This window comes from Caretta caretta, chromosome 6 (assembly GCF_965140235.1).
Source record: "Caretta caretta isolate rCarCar2 chromosome 6, rCarCar1.hap1, whole genome shotgun sequence".
Taxonomy (NCBI): Eukaryota; Metazoa; Chordata; order Testudines; family Cheloniidae; genus Caretta; species Caretta caretta.
The window spans coordinates 1,259,744-1,285,212 of record NC_134211.1 but is presented as its reverse complement, the minus strand read 5'-3'; the positions used below and the strand labels follow the sequence as shown (position 1 = coordinate 1,285,212).

General features: G+C 51.3%; 1 protein-coding gene across 1 annotated transcript in view; it reads left to right on the top strand.

Moving 5' to 3' along the window:
• Positions 1-25,266, top strand: part of LOC142072442 (uncharacterized) — a 31,755-nt gene extending 6,489 nt beyond the window's left edge. Inside the window, exons 5-11 of the mRNA XM_075129141.1 lie at positions 9,564-9,896; positions 10,190-10,268; positions 20,496-20,555; positions 21,595-21,621; positions 22,376-22,646; positions 22,834-22,984; positions 23,227-25,266. Coding sequence (XP_074985242.1) covers positions 9,564-9,896; positions 10,190-10,268; positions 20,496-20,555; positions 21,595-21,621; positions 22,376-22,646; positions 22,834-22,984; positions 23,227-23,628 — 1,323 coding nt within the window. The 3' untranslated portion in view covers positions 23,629-25,266. The remainder of the gene's footprint in view (positions 1-9,563; positions 9,897-10,189; positions 10,269-20,495; positions 20,556-21,594; positions 21,622-22,375; positions 22,647-22,833; positions 22,985-23,226) is intronic.
• The last annotated feature ends 203 nt before the right edge of the window (positions 25,267-25,469 follow it).

Here is a 25,469-nt window from a genome sequence, read left to right as displayed (position 1 = left end):
GCCCTTTGGCCACCCCAAAACCCCCGGGGGTCAAACTGTGATCGGGTCTTCTCCCAGCGCTCCAGTCTGGAGAGCTGCAATTCGGGCTCTCTTGGTTAAGAGCCCCATCTTCCCCCATCTTGACCTGGGCCACATACTGTTCACTTACAGAATCAGCATGGAGAAATCCCTTTCTCCACAACCTTGTCACCCCAACAAGCTGGCCAAACACAGCCACTTGGTTAGAGGACTGTTTAACTTTCTTAACAGCTTTCACTCCATCTGAGACCTTCTCAAAGCTCTCCACGCTGGATCCTTCAACAGGAAAGTCAGTGGATCCATTCACAAATGAAAATTTCTGGCTGTTAGGAACTGAAACTTTCTTGATTAAATCACTTTCACACCCTTCAGTTGCAGTAAACTGCTTGCAAAGACTCCATGAGGAGGGAGAGCAATACAGCGGTGCATAGAAAATCCAGGAAGTTTTTGGAAAGCGTAGGGGACAATTTCCTGGCGCAAGTGCTAGAGGAGCCAACTAGGGGGGCGCTTTTCTTGACCTGCTGCTCACAAACCGGGTAGAATTAGTGGGGGAAGCAAAAGTGGATGGGAATCTGGGAGGCAGTGACCATGAGTTGGTTGAGTTCAGGATCCTGACGCAGGGAAGAAAGGTAAGCAGCAGGATACGGACCCTGGACTTCAGGAAAGCAGACTTCGACTCCCTCAGGGAACGGATGGGTAGGATCCCCTGGGGGACTAACATGAAGGGGAAAGGAGTCCAGGAGAGCTGGCTGTATTTCGAGGAATCCCTGTTGAGGTTACAGGGACAAACCATCCCGATGAGTCGAAAGAATAGTAAATATGGCAGGCGACCAGCTTGGCTTAATGGTGAAATCCTAGCGGATCTTAAACATAAAAAAGAAGCTTACAAGAAGTGGAAGGTTGGACATATGACCAGGGAAGAGTATAAAAATATTGCTCGGGCATGTAGGAATGATATCAGGAGGGCCAAATCGCACCTGGAGCTGCAGCTAGCAAGAGATGTCAAGAGTAACAAGAAGGGTTTCTTCAGGTATGTTGGCAACAAGAAGAAAGCCAAGGAAAGTGTGGGCCCCTTACTGAATGAGGGAGGCAACCTAGTGACAGAGGATGTGGAAGAAGCTAATGTACTCAATGCTTTTTTTGCGTCTGTCTTCAGGAACAAGGTCAGCTCCCAGACTGCTGCGCTGGGCGTCACAAAATGGGGAAGAGATGGCCAGCCCTCTGTGGAGATAGAGGTGGTTAGGGACTATTTAGAAAAGCTGGACGTGCACAAGTCCATGGGGCCGGACGAGTTGCATCCGAGAGTGCTGAAGGAATTGGTGGCTGTGATTGCAGAGCCATTGGCCATTATCTTTGAAAACTCGTGGCGAACCGGGGAAGTCCCGGATGACTGGAAAAAGGCTAATGTAGTGCCAATCTTTAAAAAAGGGAAGAAGGAGGATCCTGGGAACGACAGGCCAGTCAGCCTCACCTCAGTCCCTGGAAAAGGAGGACTTTAGTCATGGAGCAGGTCCTCAAAGAATCAATCCTGATGCACTTGCATGAGAGGAAAGTGATCAGGAACAGCCAGCATGGATTCACCAAGGGAAGGTCATGCCTGACTAATCTAATCGCCTTCTATGATGAGATTACTGGTTCTGTGGATGAAGGGAAAGCAGTGGATGTATTGTTTCTTGACTTTAGCAAAGCTTTTGACACAGTCTCCCACAGTATTCTTGTCAGCAAGTTAAGGAAGTATGGGCTGGATGAATGCACCATAAGGTGGGTAGAAAGCTGGCTAGATTGTCGGGCTCAACGGGTAGTGATCAATGGCTCCATGTCTAGTTGGCAGCCGGTATCAAGTGGAGTGCCCCAAGGGTCGGTCCTGGGGCCGGTTTTGTTCAATATCTTCATAAATGATCTGGAGGATGGTGTGGATTGCACTCTCAGCAAATTTGCGGATGATACTAAACTGGGAGGAGTGGTAGATACGCTGGAGGGGAGGGATAGGATACAGAAGGACCTAGACAAATTGGAGGATTGGGCCAAAAGAAATCTGATGAGGTTCAATAAGGATAAGTGCAGAGTCCTTGCACTTAGGATGGAAGAATCCAATGCACCGCTACAGACTAGGGACCGAATGGCTTGGCAGCAGTTCTGCGGAAAAGGACCTAGGGGTGACAAAAAGAAAAGGAGTACTTGTGGCACCTTAGAGACTAACCAATTTATTTGAGCATGAGCTTTCGTGAGCTACAGCTCACTTCAACATCTGATGAAGTGAGCTGTAGCTCACGAAAGCTCATGCTCAAATAAATTGGTTAGTCTCTAAGGTGCCACAAGTACTCCTTTTCTTTTTGCGAATACAGACTAACACGGCTGTTCCTCTGAAACTAGGGGTGACAGTGGATGAGAAGCTGGATATGAGTCAGCAGTGTGCCCTTGTTGCCAAGAAGGCCAATGGCATTTTGGGATGTATAAGTAGGGGCATAGCGAGCAGATCGAGGGACGTGATCGTTCCCCTCTATTCGACATTGGTGAGGCCTCATCTGGAGTACTGTGTCCAGTTTTGGGCCCCACACTACAAGAAGGATGTGGATAAATTGGAGAGAGTCCAGCGAAGGGCAACAAAAATGATTAGGGGTCTAGAACACATGACTTATGAGGAGAGGCTGAGGGAGCTGGGATTGTTTAGCCTGCAGAAGAGAAGAATGAGGGGGGATTTGATAGCTGCTTTCAACTACCTGAAAGGGGGTTCCAAAGAGGATGGCTCTAGACTGTTCTCAGTGGTAGCAGTTGACAGAATGAGGAGTAATGGTCTCAAGCTGCAGTGGGGGAGGTTTAGATTGGATATTAGGAAAAACTTTTTCACTAAGAGGGTGGTGAAACACTGGAATGCGTTACCTAGGGAGGTGGTAGAATCTCCTTCCTTAGAGGTTTTTAAGGTCAGGCTTGACAAAGCCCTGGCTGGGATGATTTAACTGGGAATTGGTCCTGCTTTGAGCAGGGGGTTGGACTAGATGACCTTCTGGGGTCCCTTCCAACCCTGATATTCTATGATTCTATGATTCCTTTCCCTAGGGCTTTTCTATGCAACAATTCACCCCTCACAGAAATTCTGCCCTTACCCTCTTCACCTAGGGCTTGCTCTAGGGGAACACTTTCCTGAGCAACAACAGACTCTTTCTGGGTCTCCCTTACATCCAGAATCACCTCTGGCCCATCCGGCGGATTTCTACACAATCCCCTTTGAGGCAAACTCACAGACTTCCTAGATAAAAGGTCAGAAGCATTCTCCTTCCCTTTGCCACACACAAGTTCAGGAATCTTTTCCTTCTTGCTACAGGTTTCCACACCCTCAGTAGATAACAGGATCAAATCACCTTTCTGCTCTCCTTGTGGCCTGGCTAGGATCTCACCCTGATTAGACAGAGTTGCTGCACCCTTTCCCAGCCACACACGAGCAACAGGCAAAATACAAGCACCAGAATTGTTTGGTCTCTGGGATTTTACATAGACACTAACTGGATGCGACCGAGTTACAGGGCCATTCTCCCGAGCAGACACAAACTTAGGACCCTTCCCTTCCTGGGCTTTAGCTGGATCCAGAACCAGCTCTGAGACAACTGCACGACCCTCAACCGTCCCAGGCTGAAAGGCCCCTTCTGTCTGCTCCACGGACAAAGAAGAGCCGGACACACTTTCTCCTTTCCCAGACACACAGCTTGGGATCTCTCTCCCCTTGTCCCAGCACACAAGGCTGGTCACAGACAACTGCTTGGAGATCAGGGTAGTTCCCTCCATAGGCAAGTCAATACCCCTGGCAGACACAGACACGTTTCCTTCACTGTCCCAATTCTCCACCCAGCTAACAGGTAAGGTCCAGGGACACTCATCTTCCAGTCTCCTCGCCTTCCCACCCTGCTGACTAGACACAGCCATCAGCTCACAAGGCTGCCTAGGCTCATCCAAACTTTCCTTACCCAGCACCTTGCCACACCCCACAGATCCCCTGCCCTGCCTGTCTCTCCCCCCACTCAGCTGGGATCTCAGCTCCCCCCTTGCTCAGCGCTGCCCTTGCTGTCCCGGTGGGGTAGGCAGCGAGCTCCCTGCTTTCCTCACTGCATCAGAACCAGCGTGAGCCCCCTCTCCAGTGTGCAAGGGGGGCGGGGAGCATCTCTCTGTCCCACCCAGCCCCAGGGGTCTGGTTACAGGCAGGCAGGTAGCCTGAGCTTAGCAGCTCCTTCCCACTGTCAGCCAGGTCATCTGCATTTTCACTGACCATTTCCCTCTCCGCCGATTGGTTCCCTGGATTCAAATTCAAACCCTCGGCCGTTTCAGGAGCAGGGCCTGGATCTTGTCCCAAAGAGACACAGTCACCAACAACAGGGTCTCGCAGCCAATATCCTGGAGAACCCCAACGGCCAGCCAGCCCCACCCCTCCTGGATCTGTACAGGGATCTGGGCCATAGGCAGGGCAAGGGGCTTCGTCCCTGGGACCCTCACCCAGCTCACACAGCCCCTCAGCATCTGAGGCTGCACCACCCGGGGCCTGACAACAGTCCTCTCTGTCCCAGGATCTCGCCACCCCAGGAATGTCTCCCCATTGACCATCACCTTCCGCTCCCACTGGTGGTCCAAGGGGCCTGACCCCAGGAAACTCCACACAGACATATAGGTTGGGGTCAGGAGTGGGAGCCTGTCCACCTCCCCACCCATCTGGCTGATGGAGTCTGTGGCCTTGGGACCCAGCAAGGGAGCTAGACACCGGGGCTTTTCCGCAGGGTCCCCCTGGTTCAAATCTCCAGCCTGCTCAAAGGCAGTGAGGTGGCATCCACATCCCCTCACCTCCTTAACCAGGGGCAGCAATTTAGTCTCGAGGTTCCCTGCGGAACTGGCCCCCCGGGGTCTATCCCCACTCACCCCGGGGAGGTCCCCTAGGCCTCTCCGCTCCCCCACCGCCAGTTCATGCTGCTGCTGCTTCTGCAGCTCTTTCTCGGGCTCTCGCTGGCTCTCACAGTCCTCTTGCTCTCTCAGACTCAGCTCCAATCCCGTCCGTCTCGATCCCCCGATGGGGAACCCGATCGTGAAGACCCTCGTCTGGTCGGGGACAGGAGTCTTGGCGATGCCTGGCTCCCGCTCCAGCTGCTCCCAGATCCTGCTATAGCCCCATTTGGGGTCAGGAATCTGTCCCTTAGAGCGGTCATCCCCCTCCAGCTGCACGATGAACTGTGCTTTGGTGAACTTTCCAATGCTCAACCCTCTCTTTCTGCACAGGGTTACAATGTCCTTCTTAAGGAGACGGTGATAGGCCGTCACTCCGCTCTTCCCAAGTTGTTGTGGACTCACAGGCCCGTGTGCTCTCAGTTCCCCACGGTTTCCAGGGAGAACCCCTAGTGTGCCAGCCCTTCTCGAGGTCACCCCCTCTTTGTCAGGGTCGAGCTGCAGACTCCTCCACCCCTGGGACCGCTCGCTGCAATCCCCAGGGGAACCCTGTTACTGCAAAAGTCCTTCTCTCTCCCAGGGCCGAGCCGCAGGCTCCTCCGCCCCTGAGACTGCTCACCGCAGTCCCCAGGGGGGCCCCATTACTGCACAGTCCTTCTCGCTGGTCACACACTCCCAGGGGTTAACCGCCCCCCAAAACCGCTCCTCTCTGAGCCTTCAGCAGGCCTGGTCCTCGGCAATCCCCCTTCGTGTTACTGCTCCCCAGTCACTTACTGCAGGAAGCGCCATCCGCAGGGTGCAGTACATCCCACCTCTGCCACCAGTTGTCACGGAGTCCCCGGGCGATGCTCTGGAACTGCTCCCTACGAAGCCAGTCAGGACTCTGGGGAAGTCTCCTTTCTGGGAGCAGCCTGTCTGCAGGACACACAGCTCACACAGCTTCCACCTTCCTGGGTCTGACCTTGGAGCATTCAGCCTCCTCTGCCCCTCCGGGCGCTTCCCACAGCGAGTCCGCCCAGGCGGGGTCCTGGGGAAGCCAGAGGGTCCTGCCCCCCAACTTCGCAGTCAGACGGGACTCTCAGCCAGCCAGTAAAACAGAAGGTTTATTAGACGACAGGAACATGGTCTAACACAGAGCTTGTAGGTGCAGAGAACAGGACCCCTCAGCCAAGTCCATTTTGGGGGGCAGTGAGCCAGACAACCCCGTCTGCACTTCACTCCATGTCCCCAGCCAGCCCCAAACTGAAACTCCCTCCAGCCCCACCTCCTCTGGGCTTTGTGCCTTTCCCGGGCCAGGAGGGCACCAGATTCCTTTGTTCTCCAACCCTTTAGCTCTCACCTTGTAGGGGGGAAGGGCCCAGGCCATCAGTTGCCAGGGAACAGGGTGTTGGCCATTGTCTGTGTCCAGACCCCTGCACACACCTGCCCTCTAGGGCTCTGCAACGATCATACACCCTTATCCCACCCCCTAGATACTGAAGAACTGCATAGGGGAAACTGAGGCACCCCCACACTATTCAGAGGAAACATGAAGAACAGTCCCTCTCCGTCACACATGTGCAACTAACGAGGTGGCACCCACTCCGGGCACTGACAATCATATCAGCATTCAACTTTGGAGTTATTTAGCCAAAGGCTGGTACCACATAAGCAAGAATCTTGCTGCAGGAATTTTTCAAAATTAATCAACAGCTTCTAGGTTTGTACTCATACAATCAATCCACCTTTCATGTGGACTGTTGGCAGCTGGTGGCCCTCAGAGTCCACACAGGCTATCCTGAGGCCACAGCTGCTCCCTCAGTTCCATACAGACATGACGAAAAGGAAACACGGCAGAGTGGGCCCATCTCGGGACTGGCTGCTCCCATACTCCAGGCAAGGGAGATGCTCTCCTGATGGGCAGTGACCTCCGTGAAACGGTGGATCGCACTCCCTCTGATGGGACCTACCATCAGATAGAGGTACTAGGGCTGATCATATCACATGCCCTGAGGAAGCTGTTCCAGACAGACAGAGGGGGCTTCCGGATCTCAATATGGAGCTGAGAAGAGGTTGCAAAGAAGAGGCCTGTGTTGCCAACTCTGTTTTTCTGAAAGCCCCAGCTCATGGAGTCCTGTGATCATGGGAGAATCTCCCTTTCCTCCCACTCCCTAACTAAAAGCTACATTTCTAGCCATCCGAGACGTGGAGAAGGAATTGAAAACATGACCCCGAAAGGCTCAAAATCCAGAAGGCAAATAGAAAGAACCCCAAATTTATTATTTTTTTAACCACCTGCTGTCAAGCCGATCTCATGACATTTGAGTTAGGTACAAGCTGAGATCACAGCGGGAAGTTTTGTTAACTCAACGAGGTGTCATGCCAAGGAGTTCAATAAACACACCCACAATAGTGGCTCAGAGCAAGGGGCTTTCAAAGTGCAGGGACTTGCATGAGTGTAAGTTCATAGATTCCAAGTCCAGAAGGGACCCTTCCCCCCATCCCCATGATCATCTAGTCTGAGCTCCTGGATCACACAGACCAGAAAACAGCTGTCCTTTAATTCCTGGCTGGACTGCAGCAGAGCTTTTAGAAAAATATCCCGTCTTGATTTAAAACCTGCCAGTGAAGGAGAATCCACCACAGCCCTTGGTAAGTTGTTCCAGTGGTGAGTTCCCCTCACTGCTATAACTTTGTGCCTTATTCCCAGTCTGAATTTGTCTAGCTCCAACTTCCAGCCACTGGATCGTGTCAGACCTTTCCCTGCCAGATTGAAGAGCCCCCTATTATCAAATTCCTGTTCCCCATGCCAGTAATTATAGATGGGGATCAAATCATCCCTTAACCTAAAAGTAAATAGATCGAGCTCCTGGAGTCTCTCACTCTAAGGCAGGTTTCTAACCCTTCAATCGTTCTCGTGGCTCTTCTCTGACCCCTCTCCACTTTACCAACAGCCTGCTTGACCTGTGGGCACCAGAACTGGACTCAGGATTCCAGCAGCAGTCGCAAAAGGGCGAAATCCATAGGGAGAATCAGCTCTCTGCTCCTACTCGAGACGCCCCTGTTTAGTGGTTAAACCCCACCTGCGGCACCCTTGCACAGAAAGATCATCTCTTGTCCCTTCTCCCTCCCCTCCTCCTTCCCCCCCTCGCCCCACGCCCAGCCGTGCCTTCCCTTTCACTTTCTCCTTACGGGAAGTCCCGGCATGAGGGGAATCATTAACTCTAGCAGGTCTTTTCCCCCTCAGGCCTGACCGGGATGCCCTGTTGCCTGCAGCGGGGTCATTTCCCAGCCCACAGCCTTGGAGAGTTGGGCCCAGTGACTTTGGCTGGGTCCCACCGTGGGCTGAGGCCGACAGTCCTTGCTGAGAGCTGGTTCTACCCACGCCGCAGGCTCCTCTCTCCTCTTCACAGCCGTCCCACGCCCGGCCCTAGAGAGCCAGCGGAGACCCCTGTCGCCTCCTTGACATTCTCCTGCTTGCACCCCTACTTGCCCGGGGGGAGCCCCCGACTCGTGGCGGATCCATTCCCCCTGCTGTCCCAGACTGGATTGCCCTGCCGAGGTTTTCTGAAGGCGTCTGATGAGGAGTCACTCGGACTCTCCCGGCACCCCTATTTCATACAAATGCCTGGCACCTTGGGGGTCCTCGGCCATGATTGGGTATTACCATATTACACCTACCGTGCTACACATAATATATACAGTCTGGCTCCGGGAGGGGGGTCAGGGCTGGGGCAGGAGTATGGGGTGTAGGAGGGGGTTCAGACTGCTGGCTCTGGGAGGGGGGTCAGGGCTGGGAGCCTGCCCCGCCTCTGGAGATCCACGGGGAGCCAGTGTCTCGCGGGCCTTGCAACTAAGAACACGGCTCGAGGGGGCCGTTGACCTGGGGTCAGTGATCGGTCCTTTGGGCTCAGGAGGAACCTGAATGTTTTTGTGATTTTGGGGACAGAGCGTCCATCACAAAGGCAGGCGTGTGTGGGTGACAAGATACAGCTGCGTGCCCAGAGGGACTGTCTGTGATGCCATGTGACGGCTGGTCTAACTGTAGCACCGGAGGAATTCACACTTGGCAGCTGGTCGGTGAGATCGCAATGTCGAACCGACAGCCAATTTGGGGGTTCTGTCCCGCTCGTTAGCAGTCTGCCCTGAGGTTGGTGCTCATGCTCTTGAGCCGCTCCAGACAGCCTGCCAATATGAACTAGGGTTAGGTTCAAACAAGAACGAATTCAGGGCAGTCCACTGGCCTGTGTTATACAGGACTTTTCAGCAGATGATCACAGGGGTCCCTTCAGGTTACTACGAGTCTGTGAGCCTGAGAGAAGCGGAAGTTGTCTCCTAATGACTCATGCTTTCACTATCCTATTATCATTTCCAGTAAGTCAGTTGTGAAAGGTGCTTCTGGTATAAATAGCCGGCAAACAGCCTCCCCCGGCAGCTCAGCCCCGGGCAGGAAACGGCCAGGTTTGCAGGTACCTTTACAGGAAGTGCAGAGCTGAACGACTAGAGTTTCCCCCAGTGCCTGGGGAGGGCTCAGCCCTGCCAGGAGCCACCTGGGCCCCACGGGGATGTCTGGCGAATCCCAGGGTGGGGCCCGAGGGTCAGGAGAAATGGAAAAGAACGAGGCTTTCTATCATATCTCCTCCCAGGCGGCCGTTGTCTATCTCATATGGCAGGAGATAAGGAAGCCGGTTGATGCTCTGGTCAAGAGGATCATCGCTGAAGTGAGTAAGTCCCATAACCTGTTCACGGGGGAAGCCATCCTGGTGGGCAGCCGAGCCCAGGACCTCCACGTCCAGGTACAGTCCTGCAGCCTCGACTACGACTTCCTGGTCCCCATCCGTTACAACACCAACCTGATCCTTACGAGCTGCCAGTTCTGCAAACTGGACACCCAGAAAGGTTGTCTGCCTGTCTGCCGGAGCTCTAAGACCCCGGTGCCGGCGAATCTCTGCGGGAACAAGGTGATGGTGCACCAGACGGTAAGTGAGATCATATAGGAAATTCAAAACCTCACTCCCTGCTAGCCCAGCCCACGACCCCAGAGCTGGACTGTCCAGCCCCCTGCTCAGAAGCCTGATGCTATAAGTTTATGACCCAGTCTGCCACTTCTACAAAGGAAAACGGACATGAATCAGCCTTTGTAAACTGAGCTGAGATTTCCCAGGCACGTCAACCAAAGCCCATTGGTTTAGGTAAAATATAAAACAGATCTGCAGCTTCCTCTTGATTTGGATTAAAGCATCTAAAGACGTCTTATTTCACCCCTTTTCAGCCAGAGCCGGAGAATAGCCTTTGTCCACATTATGTAATGACAGAATTCTGCCGGTGTGTCCAGGAAGCTCTGGCTGACGGTAAGTTTCCTTGTGAATATTAATTCACTATTACTGCGTCAATTGGTTAAACCAATCAGGACGATGGTAAATACTGCCACAGATTTGCTGTTTTTTCTATAAACTTTTTATTACATTTAAAATACGTAAAAATATAACAAACAGAAGCTATCAGTAACCTTTTGCTACCTAATCTTAACTACACTTGAAATATTAAATTATACGTAGTACGAATGGTTAAAATCAGTTATTTGTATTACAGCTTTCTTCAGCTTCCCATTAACATCCCTTAGGGTTAAAAGTACATGGTAAGCTTGTTAAACAATGTTATTTGCTGGGAAAAATGAACTCTTCAATTAAGTTCTGCCCCAAGCCTGCGGGTGTAGGAACCTTACCCCGGCATTTGGGTTAAGTTAGCTGAATCTCAGAGCCGGCATTTATCTGACTTAGCGGCACGGGTTCTGAACAGCCGGAGAAGGGTCCAGTGCATCCACTACACGATTTTCTGATGGATTAATCTTAACCGGGGCCCAAGGAGCAGTTTAGGGCACTTTGTTTGTTTCCATTGGTTAGCAGAGAATAATTGGCCTAGTTCCTCCTTCTATTTCTTTTTTAGGGAATCTGTTTAATTCGAATTTGCTGGCCAAACATCTCATGTTGCCGTAGGTCTTGGCATTCTGGGTAATATGTGGAGAAATGAAAGCAGTTCAGGTGGGTCAGGGCATCTGGGGAGACAGCTGGGAGGCGGCATGTTTGAGTTGGATGTATTGCTACTCCTTCTTAGTCCCCAGACCGGACCTTTCTTTTAATATTGTAAAAGAGAGGAAGGTGCCGTTTTCAATAACTTGACTGATGGTCAAAATCCACTCTGGCCAAATGATGGGGTTGCCCATTAGAGAGAGTTTTGAGGTACCTCAGATAGAGACCTTTCTATTTTTGAGCAGGTGATTTTTAAATGGAGTGGTCACCGTACGCCAAGGATGTCTGGCTGCCACAGTCGCTGGTAATTGTTCTTTAGGGGATCGGTAGTAATCTGAGTGCAGTGCATTGGAAAGGGGTAAAGAAACAACAATCCTGCTTCCCGCTGGAGCCAATCCGGGGGTCTACGGCATGGAGGGGATGAGCCACTGCGCTGCTTGGCTAAGAATTATTGCCAGGTGGTAACATTTAAAGTTAGGAGATCTAAAAGCACCTGTTTTGACAGGGAGCCGCAATCTGTGTAAGGGGATCCGGGGCTTATTACCTGCACCCCACCAAGGGACCTGCACATGTTGTCGATTTGGTAAAAATAAAAGGGAGGAAGATGGCTAGGGAGGGAATTCCAAATAATAAGGCTCTGGGAAGGGCAGTCACGGTGAGTGTGTTTATTTCTCCCCAAAGGCAGGGAGGCACTGCCTGCCATCTCTTGAAATCTGCATGATCGATTGATGTTTTTAATTTCCTTAGGGAACAGGATGCCAAGATAGCCGAGGTTTGTAGGCTTTTGGAATAGGTTGATCTGGATTTGTAATAGACAGGAGGATGTTGTCTGCTTCGAGAAGGCTTTTTGTCTGCTGAGTCACTGATTTGATCCCTTGAAGACCTCGGTGTTCCCTAATTAGTACTGCAAGTGATTGTAATGCTGGATTGGACAGGAATGGGGGGAGGGGGCTTCCCTGTCTAGTCACCTCAGACAGATCCAAGAGGGGACGTTGTGCAGTTCGGTAGGGCAGGAGAGTTGGAATTGGAACATGACAGCTTTATCCAGGAAATAAAGGAGTTTTTGCCCCAACCCAAATTTATCCAGGGTATGAAAAGGCTTCTGCCAGCTCACTCTGTCATGGGCCGTTTCTGCACGCAGTGAAAGGGTTGCATGGGGATTGCTAGGGCTGATGAAATGCCGGAAGATGAGTCAACCGATGTGTGTGATCTTTTTCTATCTTTTTTAATAAATCCCACCTGACTGGAGTGAACCATCCCTCATGGCTCTGTCAAGCCTCTTAGCCCGTATTTTTGAAAGTATTTTTATAACCCTATTGATTAAAGAGATGGGTTTATGGGTCTTGCACTCTGGCACATCCTTACCTGTCTTGAGTAGTACAGTAATTGTTGCTACCACTGTTGTTTAATTGCTACAGAGCTGATATGAAGTGTATCGTGTAAGGTGTCTGTCGATGGAAAAGTTACGAGTCACTAAGTCTGAGAATCCCCTTTATAAGTATGTATCATCTCTGCACGGTGAGTTACAAAGATGGGTGGTATATTTGTATTTCAAACTCGTGCTGTGTTTCTGGGTGACACCCCCAGCTGGATTGGCATCAGCAATATCTAGCTTGCTTAATGGTCCATCAAGGGCAATCAGCTACATAATAAACCCAGGGAAAGAAGCCAGGGGCTTTGCCTAGGAGCTAGCAGGACACGTAGGGACAGGCCTGTGCACAGGGAACTGAGGGGCTTCTCCATGCCCCTGTGCCGCGAGCTTGTGTTGGGGACAGAGAACGTACAGGCAGGGCCGCCCAGAGGATGCAGGGGGCCTGGGGTCTTCGGTGGCGGGGGTCCTTCTACTCCAGATCTTCAGGGCACTTTGGCGGCGGGTCCTTCACTTGCTCCGGGTGTGTTCGGCGGCACTGAAGGACCCACTGCTGACGTGCCGCCGAAAACTCTCGTGGGGGCCCCTGTGGGGCCCGGGGCCTGGGGCAAATTGCCCCACTTGCCCCCCCCCCCGGGTGGCCCTGAATACAGGCCACATGGCAAAGGACATAAAAGGCAGCTGCAGTTTCTCCATTTTGTCTTCAATCCTACTTCCCACCTCTGGATTCACTTCTCTACACACTGAAGCTCTGAACAAAGGATTGACTGACCCATCTAAGCTTTGGATATGTTTCAGAGGGACTTTCAAGCTAGCAAACTCTGAAATCATATGTATGTATCTGACTGCCGTAACCATTTAACATCTCTCTTCTCTTTCTTTTCTTTTATAATAAACATTTAGTGTTAGACACTAAAGGACTGGCCGGCAGGTTGGTATTTTGGGTAAGATCCAAACTAATATCGACCTGGCAATGTGGCTGGCCCTTTGGGGATCCAAAGAACATTTTATATAGTGAGCAGCAGTGTTCCCTCTAATTTTCTACGTCCATGTGCGGAATGAATTTTATATGCACCAGTATGGAGGTGATGGGTGGCTGGGGTGGGTTCGGGGTGGGCTGAGGGGTTTGGCGTGTGGGAGGGGCTCAGGGCTGAGGCAGGGGGTTGGGGTGCGGTGGGTGAGAGCTCTCACTGGGGGGTGTGGGCTCTGGGGTGGGGCTGGAGATGAGGAGTTTGGGAGGGGCTCAGGGCTGGGGCAGAGAGTTGGGAGGGGTGCTGGGAGGGGTGCGGGTTCTGGGGCGGGGGGCGGGGGTGTGGGGTTTGGGGTGCAGGCTGCCCCAGAGCTGAGGCGGGGAGAGAGGACTCCCCCCCAGCCCTCTCTCGCTGCAGCAGCTCGGGGGTGGGTGAGAGGTGCCTCTCCCAGGCCTCAGCAGCTCTGGCGGGACAGGGCTGGACATATTTGCTGGTCGGGAGCCAGAGAACTGGAATGCAATAAGGGGGCTGTGTGGTTTCTTTTTCAGCTTCTTGATAACCAGTGTGGGGGCTCAGGAGCTCAGTTTGTGACGGGTTGGGGAGTGTAACTATAGTGTTAGCCACCAGTACCGGGAGAATCTGCTCTGCCTTCAGAGCTGGGTGCTGATTTATGTACTTGTGGTGGGAGGGTGTGCGTGTGAACAACTATAGACACACAGAAGGGAGGCCTGATGAAATAAGTTTGAGAACTACTGCTGTGGTGAGATCAGATACATTCCAGCGTCTGCTGTCCTAAAACGAAGCATCTTGTTTTCCCTTTTAATTTTGAAAGCATCCGGGAAGGAAACGAAGCCATCCAAACCCAACCCTTTGGCTAGGGCTCTTGATCTACTGAATTTAGCCCTCTTTTTCACCGTGTCCTTGCTGTAATCTGGCGAAATCATCAACCTTCTATTTATTTCAAAAATTGTTCAATTATGGCCAGGGTTTTGCATTTGGAGGGGGTTTTGGTGCAAGGGTGCAGTGGGCTCTGTCAGTGTCCAAGTTCTGATCGGGGGGTACAGACAAAAGTCTCCCTTTTTCCAGCCACTCTAGGAGACCCACAAATCTCAGATTGTTTCTCCTTGATCTTCCCTCAAGATCATTAACCTTCTCCTGCTGTGCTTTCATGGTCCTTTCCTGTTGCTCTGAGATTATATTCATAATCACTGTGTCTGCTAACAAAGAGATTCTGTTCTCTGCCTCCTCAAGTCTTGATGCCAATCCTTGCAAATCAGCTCAAAGTGTACTGGTCATATTTTTTTATCTCAGTTATACCTTTAGCTATTTTTCTCCAGACAGTCTGTTCACTTGAGACTTGTTTTAGCAAGTCCATAATTTCATCAGTTCTCAGAAAGGCAGCCTCTCCTGGTCAGCTTGTTAGGATTTTGTAGAAAGTATGGCAATGGAGCAACATCCATAATGGTATGAAATTAAAAGAAAAGAGTTGTAGAATATAAAAAACGCCATTCAGTTGCTGATGGCTATGGATTTTAAGAGGTGGGGAAGGGAGATGTAAAGTTATGGAGCCCCCATCCCTTTAGCGGCTCCCGGAAGCCAATACTGCCGTAGGGTTAACCACCACCCTTCATTTAAGATAGTTGTAAGATAGTCAAGCACATGTCACCGCCCAAAACAAAGGGATATGTGAATGTGGTCAGGAATTTGAACAACATGGGTGAAGGGGCTTTGCTGGCCATTGTTTTGGCTAAGGTTTGTGTGCGTATGAGTGACACAGCACAAGGAGGGAGATTGAGAGCTTGAAAAGGAAGCTGGTGACAGTATTGTGCTGAGAGAGCGAACTTTTGGGCACTGTGCTGTCTGAAAGATTCTTGGGGCTCTGAGCAAGGAAACTGTCTCCGGTTGTTTGGTTCCTCTTGAGTTCAGTGGAACGGGACTTGGTACATTCCCAAAAATACCAGATTCCATCATCAATTTCTGCTCCAAACTGGAGCAACCCACAGGACCCCGAATTTTGGCTAAGTGCTGTGGCAAAAGGGGGAACAACACTGGTTATTATCATTATTATTTATAAATGTGGCTGCAGCATTTTCCTTGCTACAGACTTTTGCCAGGAGATATTTGGTGTTTTGCAAAATACTTGGGAATGTTTCCACCAGCCGTGGTCTATACATTTAGGGGAAATTCCTAGGGTTTAAGGCCAGAAGGGTCCAGTAGCTCATGTAGTCTGACCTCCTGTAGAACCCAGGCCAGAGAATTTCACCCAGTTCCTCTTGTACTGAGCCCCAATAACTTGTGTTTGGCTAACGCATCTTCCAAAAAGGCAGCCAGGCCTGGCTGGAAGCCATCAAGAGATGGAGAATCCACCACTGCCTTGCGGAGTCTGTTCTGTAGTTAATGACCCTCACTGTTAACAATTGGTGCCTTATTTCTTATTTGACTTGGTCTGTCTTTAACTTCCAGCCATTGGGTCTTGTTCTGCTTCTCTGTGCTACATTGAAGAGCCTGTTAGTACCTGGGATTTTCTCCCCATGAAAGTCCCTCTCCAGCCTCCTCCAGCAAAGCACACAGGCAGGGCCACCCAGGGCCATCCCTAGACATTGTGGTGCCCTATGCAGCCCCTCCCCCCCCCCCCATGGGGGTGGGGGCTGCGCCCAAGGTCTGTGGGGGGCAGGAGCAGGCTTGGGGGGCAGGGGGAGGAAACTGCCCCCCCAGCATGAGCCAGGGGCGCGGGTTGGGGCTGGGTTGCTCCACTTCTCGCAGCCCGGTGAGTGCAGGGCGGGCCTGACACGTGCTGGAGGCCCCCAGGACATAGCTCAGGGGAAGGGGTGGAGTGGGGGCGGGGCAGGGGTGGAGCAGGGGTGGGAAGAGGCGGAGCAGGGGCCGCTTTCCTGGCCAACTCAGCCAGCCAGGGGATCGGGCTGGCCGCTGGAGCAGCACCAGGACATTTTGGGGAATTTGGTGCCCCACATTTCCTGGTTCCCTACGCAGCTGCGTACTTTGCGTATGGGTAAGGATGGCCCTGGGGCCACTGCTAGCTGCAGAAGATACAGACACTGAGATCAGCTCTGGGAATGCTCAGCTTAAAGGACTTACCACAGCACCCAGATGTTCCCCCCCCGGGGGCACAAACCCAGAGTTATATGAAGTTTGCCTCCTTCCTCAATGTGAAGGAAGGTATGCACAGCTCCCCGCCTCCCCTCCCCCCAGTTAGAAATTACTACAGAAATTGGCTACAACGAATATTTCTCACCCTAAATATTGCTCCAGGCAGAATCTTTCACAGGCCAGACAAATCTTTCCAGCCTGGGTCAGCAGCGGTTCCCTCCCTCAGTCCAGTCTTTTGTTCCCCGGTGTTTTCCAGTGTCTCTTGGGTAGGGAGGCAGGGGTGAAGACAATGATTGTGTTTCTCCCCCGCCTTATATAGAATTTCCATAGGGCGGGAACCCTTTGTTTGATTCATAGAATCATAGAATATCAGGGTTGGAAGGGACCTCAGGAGGTATCTAGTCCAACCCCCTGCTCAAAGCAGGACCAAGCCCCAACTAAATCATCCCAGCCAGGGCTTTATCAAGCCTGATCTTAAAAACCTCTAAGGAAGGAGATTCCACCACATCCCTAGGTAACACATTCCAGTGTTTCACCACCCTCCTAGTGAAATAGTGTTTCCTAATATCCAACCTAAACCTCCCCCACTGCAACTAGAGACCATTACTCCTTGTTCTGTCATCTGCTACCACTGAGCCAGCCGAGCTCCATCCTCTTGGGAACCCCCCTTCAGGTAGTTGAAGGCTGCTATCAAATCCCCCCTCACTCTTCTCTTCTGCAGACTAAATAACCCCAGTTCCCTCAGCCTCTCCTCATAAGTCATGTGCCCCAACCCCCTGATCATTTTCGTTGCCCTCTGCTGGACTCTCTCCAATTTGTCCACAACCTTTCTGTAGTGGGGGGACCAAAACTGGACACAGTACTCCAGGTGCGGCCTCACCAGTGCTGAATAGAGGGGAACGGTCACGTCCCTCGATCTGCTGGCAATGCTCCTACTAATACAGCCCGATATGCCGTTGGCCTTCTTGGCAACAAGGGCACACTGCTGACTCATATCCAGCTTCTCATCCAAGGTAATCCCCAGGTCCTTTTCTGCAGAACTGCTGCTTAGCCAGTCAGTCCCCAGCCTGTAGCGGTGCATGGGATTCTTCCATCCTGAGTGCAGGACTCTGCACTTGTCCTTGTTGAACCTCATCAGGTTTCTTTTGGCCCAATCCTCTAATTTGTCTAGGTCACTCTGGACCTTATCCCTACCCTCCAGCGTATCTACCTCTCCCACCAGCTTAGTGTCATCCGCGAACTTGCTGAGGGTGCAATCCATCCCATCCTCCAGATCATTAATAAAGATGTTGAAGAAAACTGGCCCCAGGACCGACTCTTGGGGCACTCCACTTGATACCGGCTGCCAACTAGACATGGAGCCGTTGATCACTACCCATTGAGCCTGACAATCTAACCAGCTTTCTATCCACCTTATTGTCCATTCATCCAGCCCATACTTCTTTAACTTGCTGGGGGGATTCCCCCCACTCCTCAGTGGAAAAGTACAGCAGACCACAGTATTGGTTAGTATAACTGTCATTCATGAGTCAGTAGCAGTATGCAACGTCCACAAGGCCAAGCCTTTCCACACTCCATTGTCTTTGCTGACAGCCCATAGCGCTGTCTGGCTTTTCCATTGTTATACCTGAAATGTTAGCAGTGGGAGAGACCCAAAGCAGCAAATATGAAATACAGATACACAGGCCAATATTCCTAACTCCAGATACGAAAACGATACATTCATACAAATAGGATAATCATATTCAGTAACTCGTAACTTTTCCAATGATATCTTACATAAACCATCTCGCACAAAGCATATCTCAGTTATAGCATATTCATATTCTTAACCATATTTTCATACATCGGGGGGAGCCGTGTTAGTCTGTATCCACAAAAACAACGAGGAGTCCGGTGGCACCTTAAAGACTAACCAATTTATTAGGGCATAAGCTTTCATGGGTAAAAAACCCACTTCTTCAGATGCATATCGAGGGCAACGTCACAACCTCTTAATCTTCTTTTTGATAAAGTAAACAGACTGAGGTCTGTACAGTCCTGTCTACACTTAAAAGTGTAGCTTAAATAGCTGTGGCACTCAGGGGTCTGAATACTCCGTACCTGTTGTGACCCGGGGTGCCCGGGTTAGCCCTCACTGGAAATGCCAAGGTCAGGGCAGGCTGCAAAAGGCAGAGCAGATACTCCCCAAAATGGTGGGTAACACTGAAGTTAAACCTCCCAACCAGTCACAAACTGAGCTTCTGATTCCCCCCCCCCCCGCACCCCCGACACTGGTTATCGAGAAGTAAAAAAATAAAAATAAAAAGCAATACACTGCATCCCAGTTCTCTGGCTCCCAATCAGCACCGAGGTCCAGTAAGGTGAGAAGTTATCTAAAAACTCTGCTCACATTTACAAAATGTTCTTCCGACCCCAAAGGACCAGCCACGCTGCCAGGCTGATATTAGTTTGGATCTTACCCAAAATACCAACCTGCCGGCCAGTCCTTCACTGTCTAAAACTAAATGTTTATTATAAAAAGAACAGGAAGAGCGATGTGAAATGGTAAAGCCCCCAGATACATACAGAGATTTCCAAGTCCATAGATCAGATTCTTTGCAGCACTGGGGAGTTTGCTGGCTAGAAAGTCCCTCTGGAATCACCCACTGCTGGGATGGGTCAGTCAGTCCTTTGTTCAGAGCTTCATTTGTAGCAAAGTCCCTCCAGAGGTAAGAAGTAGGAATGAAGACAAAATGGAGAAGAGGGGCTGCCTTTTATATTCCTTTTGCCATGTGGCCTGTACTTCCTGTGTCCCAAACACAAGCTGCCCAGCACATGGCTTGGAGGCCTTAGAGTTCTGTCCATAGGCCTGTCCCTGCCTGCCTTGCTGAGTCACAGGTGCATCCCCGGCTCCTTTCAATGGGTCCATGGTACAGCTGACGACCCTGGATGGGCCATCAAACAGTCCAGACACGGCTGGTGCCAATCTGTCTGGGGGTGTCACCCTGACCCACAGCACAGATTTGGAAATACAGATCTACCCCACCTATCTATAACTCATAATACAAAGGTGATACAAACGTATAAACAAGATTATCATACTTGGCAAATTATAATATTTTCATATTCCTTGCAATTTTATAACACTGTATTGGTAATAACATCCTAAAATGTCTCCCATATTTCATACAGCGTCACACCCATGAGTGCCGTAGCTATGGCGAACTAAACCCCGGCAGATCTATTGGTGAACATTTTTTAGGTTTAGCAGGGGTTGTAAGGATTTTCCTATACTGGCAGAGGCAGATTTACAATGAAACACACAAGTGCCCTTGCACGGGGCCCCCCAACCACAGGGGGCCCAGGACCAGGCAGCCCAGCACCCCCTGCCGGGGGGGGGGGGGGGGCGCTGTGTGGGAGAGCAGGAAGGGAGCCGTTTAAGAGCCGTGCTGGAGGTGCGGCGTGCGGTGTGCTCTCCCAGCCGGTGAGCCGGGATCCTGCTGGCTCCTGGGACTCCTGCTACAGGCTGGCGCTGGCAGCCAGGTGAGGCAGGCAGGTGACGGGCCGGCTGGGGGTGTGCTCCCCTGGTGGGGCGTCCGTCCGTGCCTGTCCTGCTGCCCTGCTCCTCTGGACGCCGGGCAGCGCAGGTACCATAGGTGCCGACTCCGTGGGTGCTCTGGGGTTGGAGCACCCACGGGGAAAAATTAGTGGGTGCTCTGCACCCACCGGCAGCCAAACTCCCCTCCTCTGAGTGCACCGTGTCCCGCTCCTCCGCCTACCTCCCAGCGCTTCCCACCCGGCAGCCGCCAAACAGCTGTTTGGCAGCGTTAGCACGCTCCGGGAGGGAGGGGGAGGAGCAGGGACACGGCGCGCTCAGGGGAGAAGGCAGGGCCGGGGCGGGGATTTGGGGAAGGGGTTGGAATGGGGGCGGGGCAGGGGTGGGGCCTCATGGAAGGGGTGGAGTGGGGGCAGGGTCAGGGGCAGAGGAGGGGGCGAGCACCCAGGGGAAAGGGGGGAAGTCGGCACCTATGGAAGGTGCAGTCCCAGCCCCTGGAAAAAAGCCAGGGGAAGGACGCGGCAGGCCAGGGGGGTCTCAACTCTCACCTGCTGCCTCCACAGATCCCTTTGGCAGAGAACAGGAGCAGCGGCAGGACAGGGACGCGTCCACCAGACAGTCAGGTAAGGGAACCCAGCGGCCGCGACTGGGACTGCCCCAGCCCCAAGCCCCCCCCCCCCACTCCCCACGCACTGCCCCCTACACACACACACCCCAGCCCCCTTCCCTGACTCTTGTACCCCCCACCCACACCCAGCCCCACCCTCACCCCCTGCCCTGACTCCTGCACCCCCCATCCCCACCTGCACCCCTCACACCAAACAGAAGCTGCCCCAGGTGAGCGCTCTGCAGCGCAACCCTCTGCCCCAGCCCTGAGCCCCCTCCCACACCCTAACTCCTGTCAAGACCCTGCACCCCAAACCCCAGTCTGCTCCTGCACCCTAACTCTCTCCCAGACCCCACCCCCAACCCTGAGCCCCCTCCCACATCCTAACTCCTGGCCAGACCCTGCACCCCAATGTTTTTTTACTTTTTTTTTTAATAAAGCGCTCTTATCCAGAGCACTTTACAATCGTTAGCTACCGGTACAAACAGTATTTGGAAAGATCAGTAAGTGGTCCTCCGAGACCCTCTGCGGTTTTCAAGTGGTCTGTAGAAAAAGAGTTAGACAATGAAAACAATGAAGGTACCTCACTTTATTTCCATTTACTTCCTATTGCTTATAATACAGGAGGAGGATGAAGAAAAAAAGAAGGAAAACCAGGGATGGGGGAGATAAGAGCGAATGTTCTTTTTCTTGGCTGGGTCCCCAGCGGGCCCCAAAAATGAAGCTGAGCACAGGGCCCCACTAACTCTAAATCCGCCACTGTATACTGGGATAAAAATCATCCCCGTAAGTGAAACAGTGGAACAGTCGAGAGTGGAACAGGGCTAACTGATCGTATTTCCGGTGTGTGTTGATTTCAGGACTTCCAACACCCGTAGTTCTTACTATGAGTTAGCCAACGCCTTATTAATATAGACACAGAGAAATCCGACTTCCTCCAACTCTCTTGCAAACTGATCATTTTCTTCCAGATTTGTCTGTTTGGTCAGTGTTATATACAAGAATTGGAGTGTCATAGATTTTAACTAACTTTTCCTTGCCCCATCTCTTTTTAGAGAGAAGAAAATTTGTTCCCGGAGTTAGTAAGTAGAAATTACATCCATTAAGGGATTCTGTAAGTGGAGAAATTATAAGCACGAGGGAAAAACAGAAGGGAAAACTGTTAAATTGCGTAGGGTAAAATAGTAAATACATTGAAAAGGGGGCTGTGGGTCGGGTTTGAGGGGCATGACAGAGCTGTGGGGATGGGGGAGCCCCTGTCTGGGATAGTACGGGCTGCTGGTTGGGGTTTAGGGGCACAAGCAGAGCTGTGTGTTCGGGAAGCCCACAGCTGAGATAGCGGGGGGCTGCAGGTTGGGACTGAGGGGCATTGGCAGAGCTAAGGGGTGAGAAATTTTTCACTGTTCCTTCATAATCTCTCCCGCACAATGGAGTTCCCAGAGTTAGGGGTTAGGGAGTCAGGATTCCTGGTTTCTATTCTCAGTTCTTCCACTAACTCACCGTGTGCCCATGGAGATGAAGTTAGTCACACAATGTCACAGACACTCAGAGCTAGAACCCAGGAGTCCTGGTTCCCAGCCCTTCCCCTGCTCTAATCATTAGACCCTGCTCATCTCCCAGAGCTGTGGAGAGAACCAGGAGTCCTGACTCCCAGCCCTGGTGCTCTAATCACTAGACTCTGGTTCCGTTCCAGAGCTGGGAGAGAACCCAGGTGTCCTGGGATCTTGGCCCTCATTCCCTTGACCTTTGCCCTTCCATCATCTCAGATCTGCAAAGCTTTGACCTATGTCAGCTGTTTGCTTTTAACTCCGACTCCTCTGTCTTGCCCTCTCCAAGGCAATGTTAAACTGAAGGACATGAATAATAAACCAAAGTGTCCAGCCGTGCAGCTCAGTGCAGAGGTGAATGGCCGACTTGTGTCTATAGACCTGGTGCCCAGCATCCGGAATAAAGAGGAGGTGTCCAAGCATTGGCTGAAGCTGGATCTGAGCTGGCTTTCCGACTGGTGGGACCGGGAGCAGGGCGCTAAGCAGAGAAAACCCACCTGGAATATCACGGAAATTGACAAAACTGGGACCTATCTGGTGGCCAAGGGTTCATACTGGAGGTAAAAATGCAAATCTCATTTGTTTCCGCAGAAGGCAACACAAATGCACACAGAGCAGGGCTCATCCCCTCCAGCAGGGAGGGATGGACAGACACACACAGACATCCCGGGGCAGGTTTGGGATGGGGGCCTGTCTGACCCCGTACTCCCATTCAGCCCTGCCCCATTTCCCTCCACCCCACTCCAGGCTGACCTTCTCCCTGGCTGAGACCCAGCTCCTCAAGGACATTGACGCCGATGGTGGGTGCAGGTGGCTGGCGTTGCGGAAGCTAAAGAAAATCAACATGAAGCAGTGGGTACCGCGCTACGGCAAAGTCCTGACCTCCTACCACCTGAAGGTAACTCAGACGGGGCAGCAAGGGAGGGAAGGGTGATGCGAGCATCTACAGTTGTAGGAGAGAAAGATCTAGTGGGTTGGGGGAGTGTGGGGCTGGGAGCCAGGATTCCACAGTTCTCTCCCCAGCTCTGGGAGGGGAGGGGGTTAGGGGAGGGGGGCCAGGAGCCAGCACTCCTGGGTTCTAGCCCTTGTTGTGGGAGGGTAGCAGTCTCTAGTGGTTAGAGCTGCATGTTTCTTTTGCAGACGGTTCTTTTTTGGGCTTCCTACCTCAACCCAGAGACAGAGAACTGGGCCACGGAGCTGGATGGTCTGGGGACCCTGCTGGAGGTGCTGGAGTTCTGCCTAGAGAAGAGACACCTGCCCAGCTACTTCCTGCATTCGATTAATTTATTCGACTGGCACCGGAGTGAGGAAGAGAATTCCCTGAAGAACCGGATGCTGGAGGTGCTCAGACTGGAGGTGAGGCTGATGAGATGCAGCCCAGAACATTACCTCCAGCTGAGCTATGACCTGGCCAAGCCCCAAGGTCCGGGACCCTTCATCCAACGGGCACGGGAGTTTGACGACTTTATAACGAAGCATCAGAAAGACATTGATGAGTTTAAAGAACGGGAGATACCTGAGGAAAGCGAATCCAGGGACTAGGACCAGGAGTAATCTCTCTAGGTCCCAAACATAGACACTTTGGCTTCTATCTGAACTGACATGCCCCAAAGGACCTGCATTGGCTCTGGATTTACCCTGGGGAAATGGAGGTTTTACTTAAAAACCTGGAGATATGGAACAATAAATAATGCGGGTTTCTTTTCATTGGGGTTTGTAAGAATGGGGCTCACATGGGGTGACTCCAAATTATCCTCAGGGGAGCTGGGACCAGAATCCAGCCCAGACCCCACTGCAGACAGTGGATATAAGAAGATCCAGTGGCTGGAAGTTGAAGCTGGACAGATTTAGACTTGAAATAATGTGCATATTTTTAAACAGTGATGGTAATTAACTATTGGATCAATTTAGAGATTCTTAGATTTGAAAAACAGAAGGGACCACTGTGATCATCTGTAGGCCTGAAAGCCTAACTTTGAAAATTGTTTTAAATTATCATAATTTTACGTAGTAATATTTGTATTCATTTTTGTTAGTATAATGTGTTTTGGAATTAGTAAGAAGAAATAGTTTTTGGTCTTATTTCGTTTTTAGTAGCAGTAAGAAGGAACTGTTTTATTAAGGATTGTTTAGCTCTGCTTTGCTCTGTAAGAAGTCTTGTTTTTGAAACTGTTCTGTGTGAGTGGAGGAATGTACGGTGTTATGATATAGATATTCAGGCCTGTCTGTAAAGGCCCAGACTCTAAGAATTTAGGTGTATTCTTATCACTTGGCTAGTTCTAGAGGTATAAAAGAAAGAATCAAAATCACTGTCTGCCGGTGTAAGAGCATCCGATGAAGTGAGCTGTAGCTCACGAAAGCTTATGCTCAAATAAATTTGTTAGTCTCTAAGGTGCCACAAGTCCTCCTTTTCTTTTTTCTCTCACTGTGACAGTCTGAGGCCCTGTGCTTAGGCCAAGGCCTTTGGCTAAGCGACAGAGGCAGCCATAAGCTGGGAAGCGACCGGTCACCTCCTCACATTCCAACCTAGTCACATTGAAATATGGTGCTATTGGGCTGTTAGGATACAATCCTGTCCCGGTAACGCCCATCGCCTCCAGAGAAAGGGAAGTGCCTCGAAGATGTAAAAGGAAATTTAGTTTGGTAGTTTTCTGTCTGGTAAGAACTCACTTATCAATAGACACAGCTGGGAAACCCTTATGTCTTTATAGATGTAGTTGTGAAATCCTCACTTCTGTATTGTTTTGTCATTAGAGTTCCCACTTTGCTATTGTTTGTCTGTATAATCTCGGTCTGGTTCTGTGATTGTTCCTGTCTGCTGTATAATTAATTTTGCTGGGTGTAAACTAATTAACGTGGTGGGATGTAGTTGATTACATAATCATGTTAGGATTGGTTAGTTAAATTTCAGGAGAATGATTGGTTAAGGTATAGCTAAGCAGAACTCACGTTTTACTATGTAGTCTGCAGTCAATCAGGGAGTGGGTGGGGAGGTGGGGGAGAAATGGGAACAGGGAATGGGAGTAAGGAAATTGGAATCATGTTTTGCTAAGGGCAGAAATGGGAACAGGGACACAGGTAAGGCTCTGTGGTGTCAGAGCTGGGAAGGGGGACACTAAGGAAGGAAACTGGAATCATGCTTGCTGGAAGTTCACCCCAATAAACATCGAATTGTTTGCACCTTCGGGTATTGTTGCTCTCTGTTCATGCGAGAAGGACCAGGGAAGTAAGCGGGTGAAGGAATAAGCCCCCTAACATATGGTATGCTAATAGATAAGAGATAGGAGGCCCCAGTACCAGATGGACCGAACGGTCAAGAGGGGAATAAAGGAATGAGAGGCGCAGAATCTCTCTGATGGCTTGTGACCGTGGTCCTGGTAGGA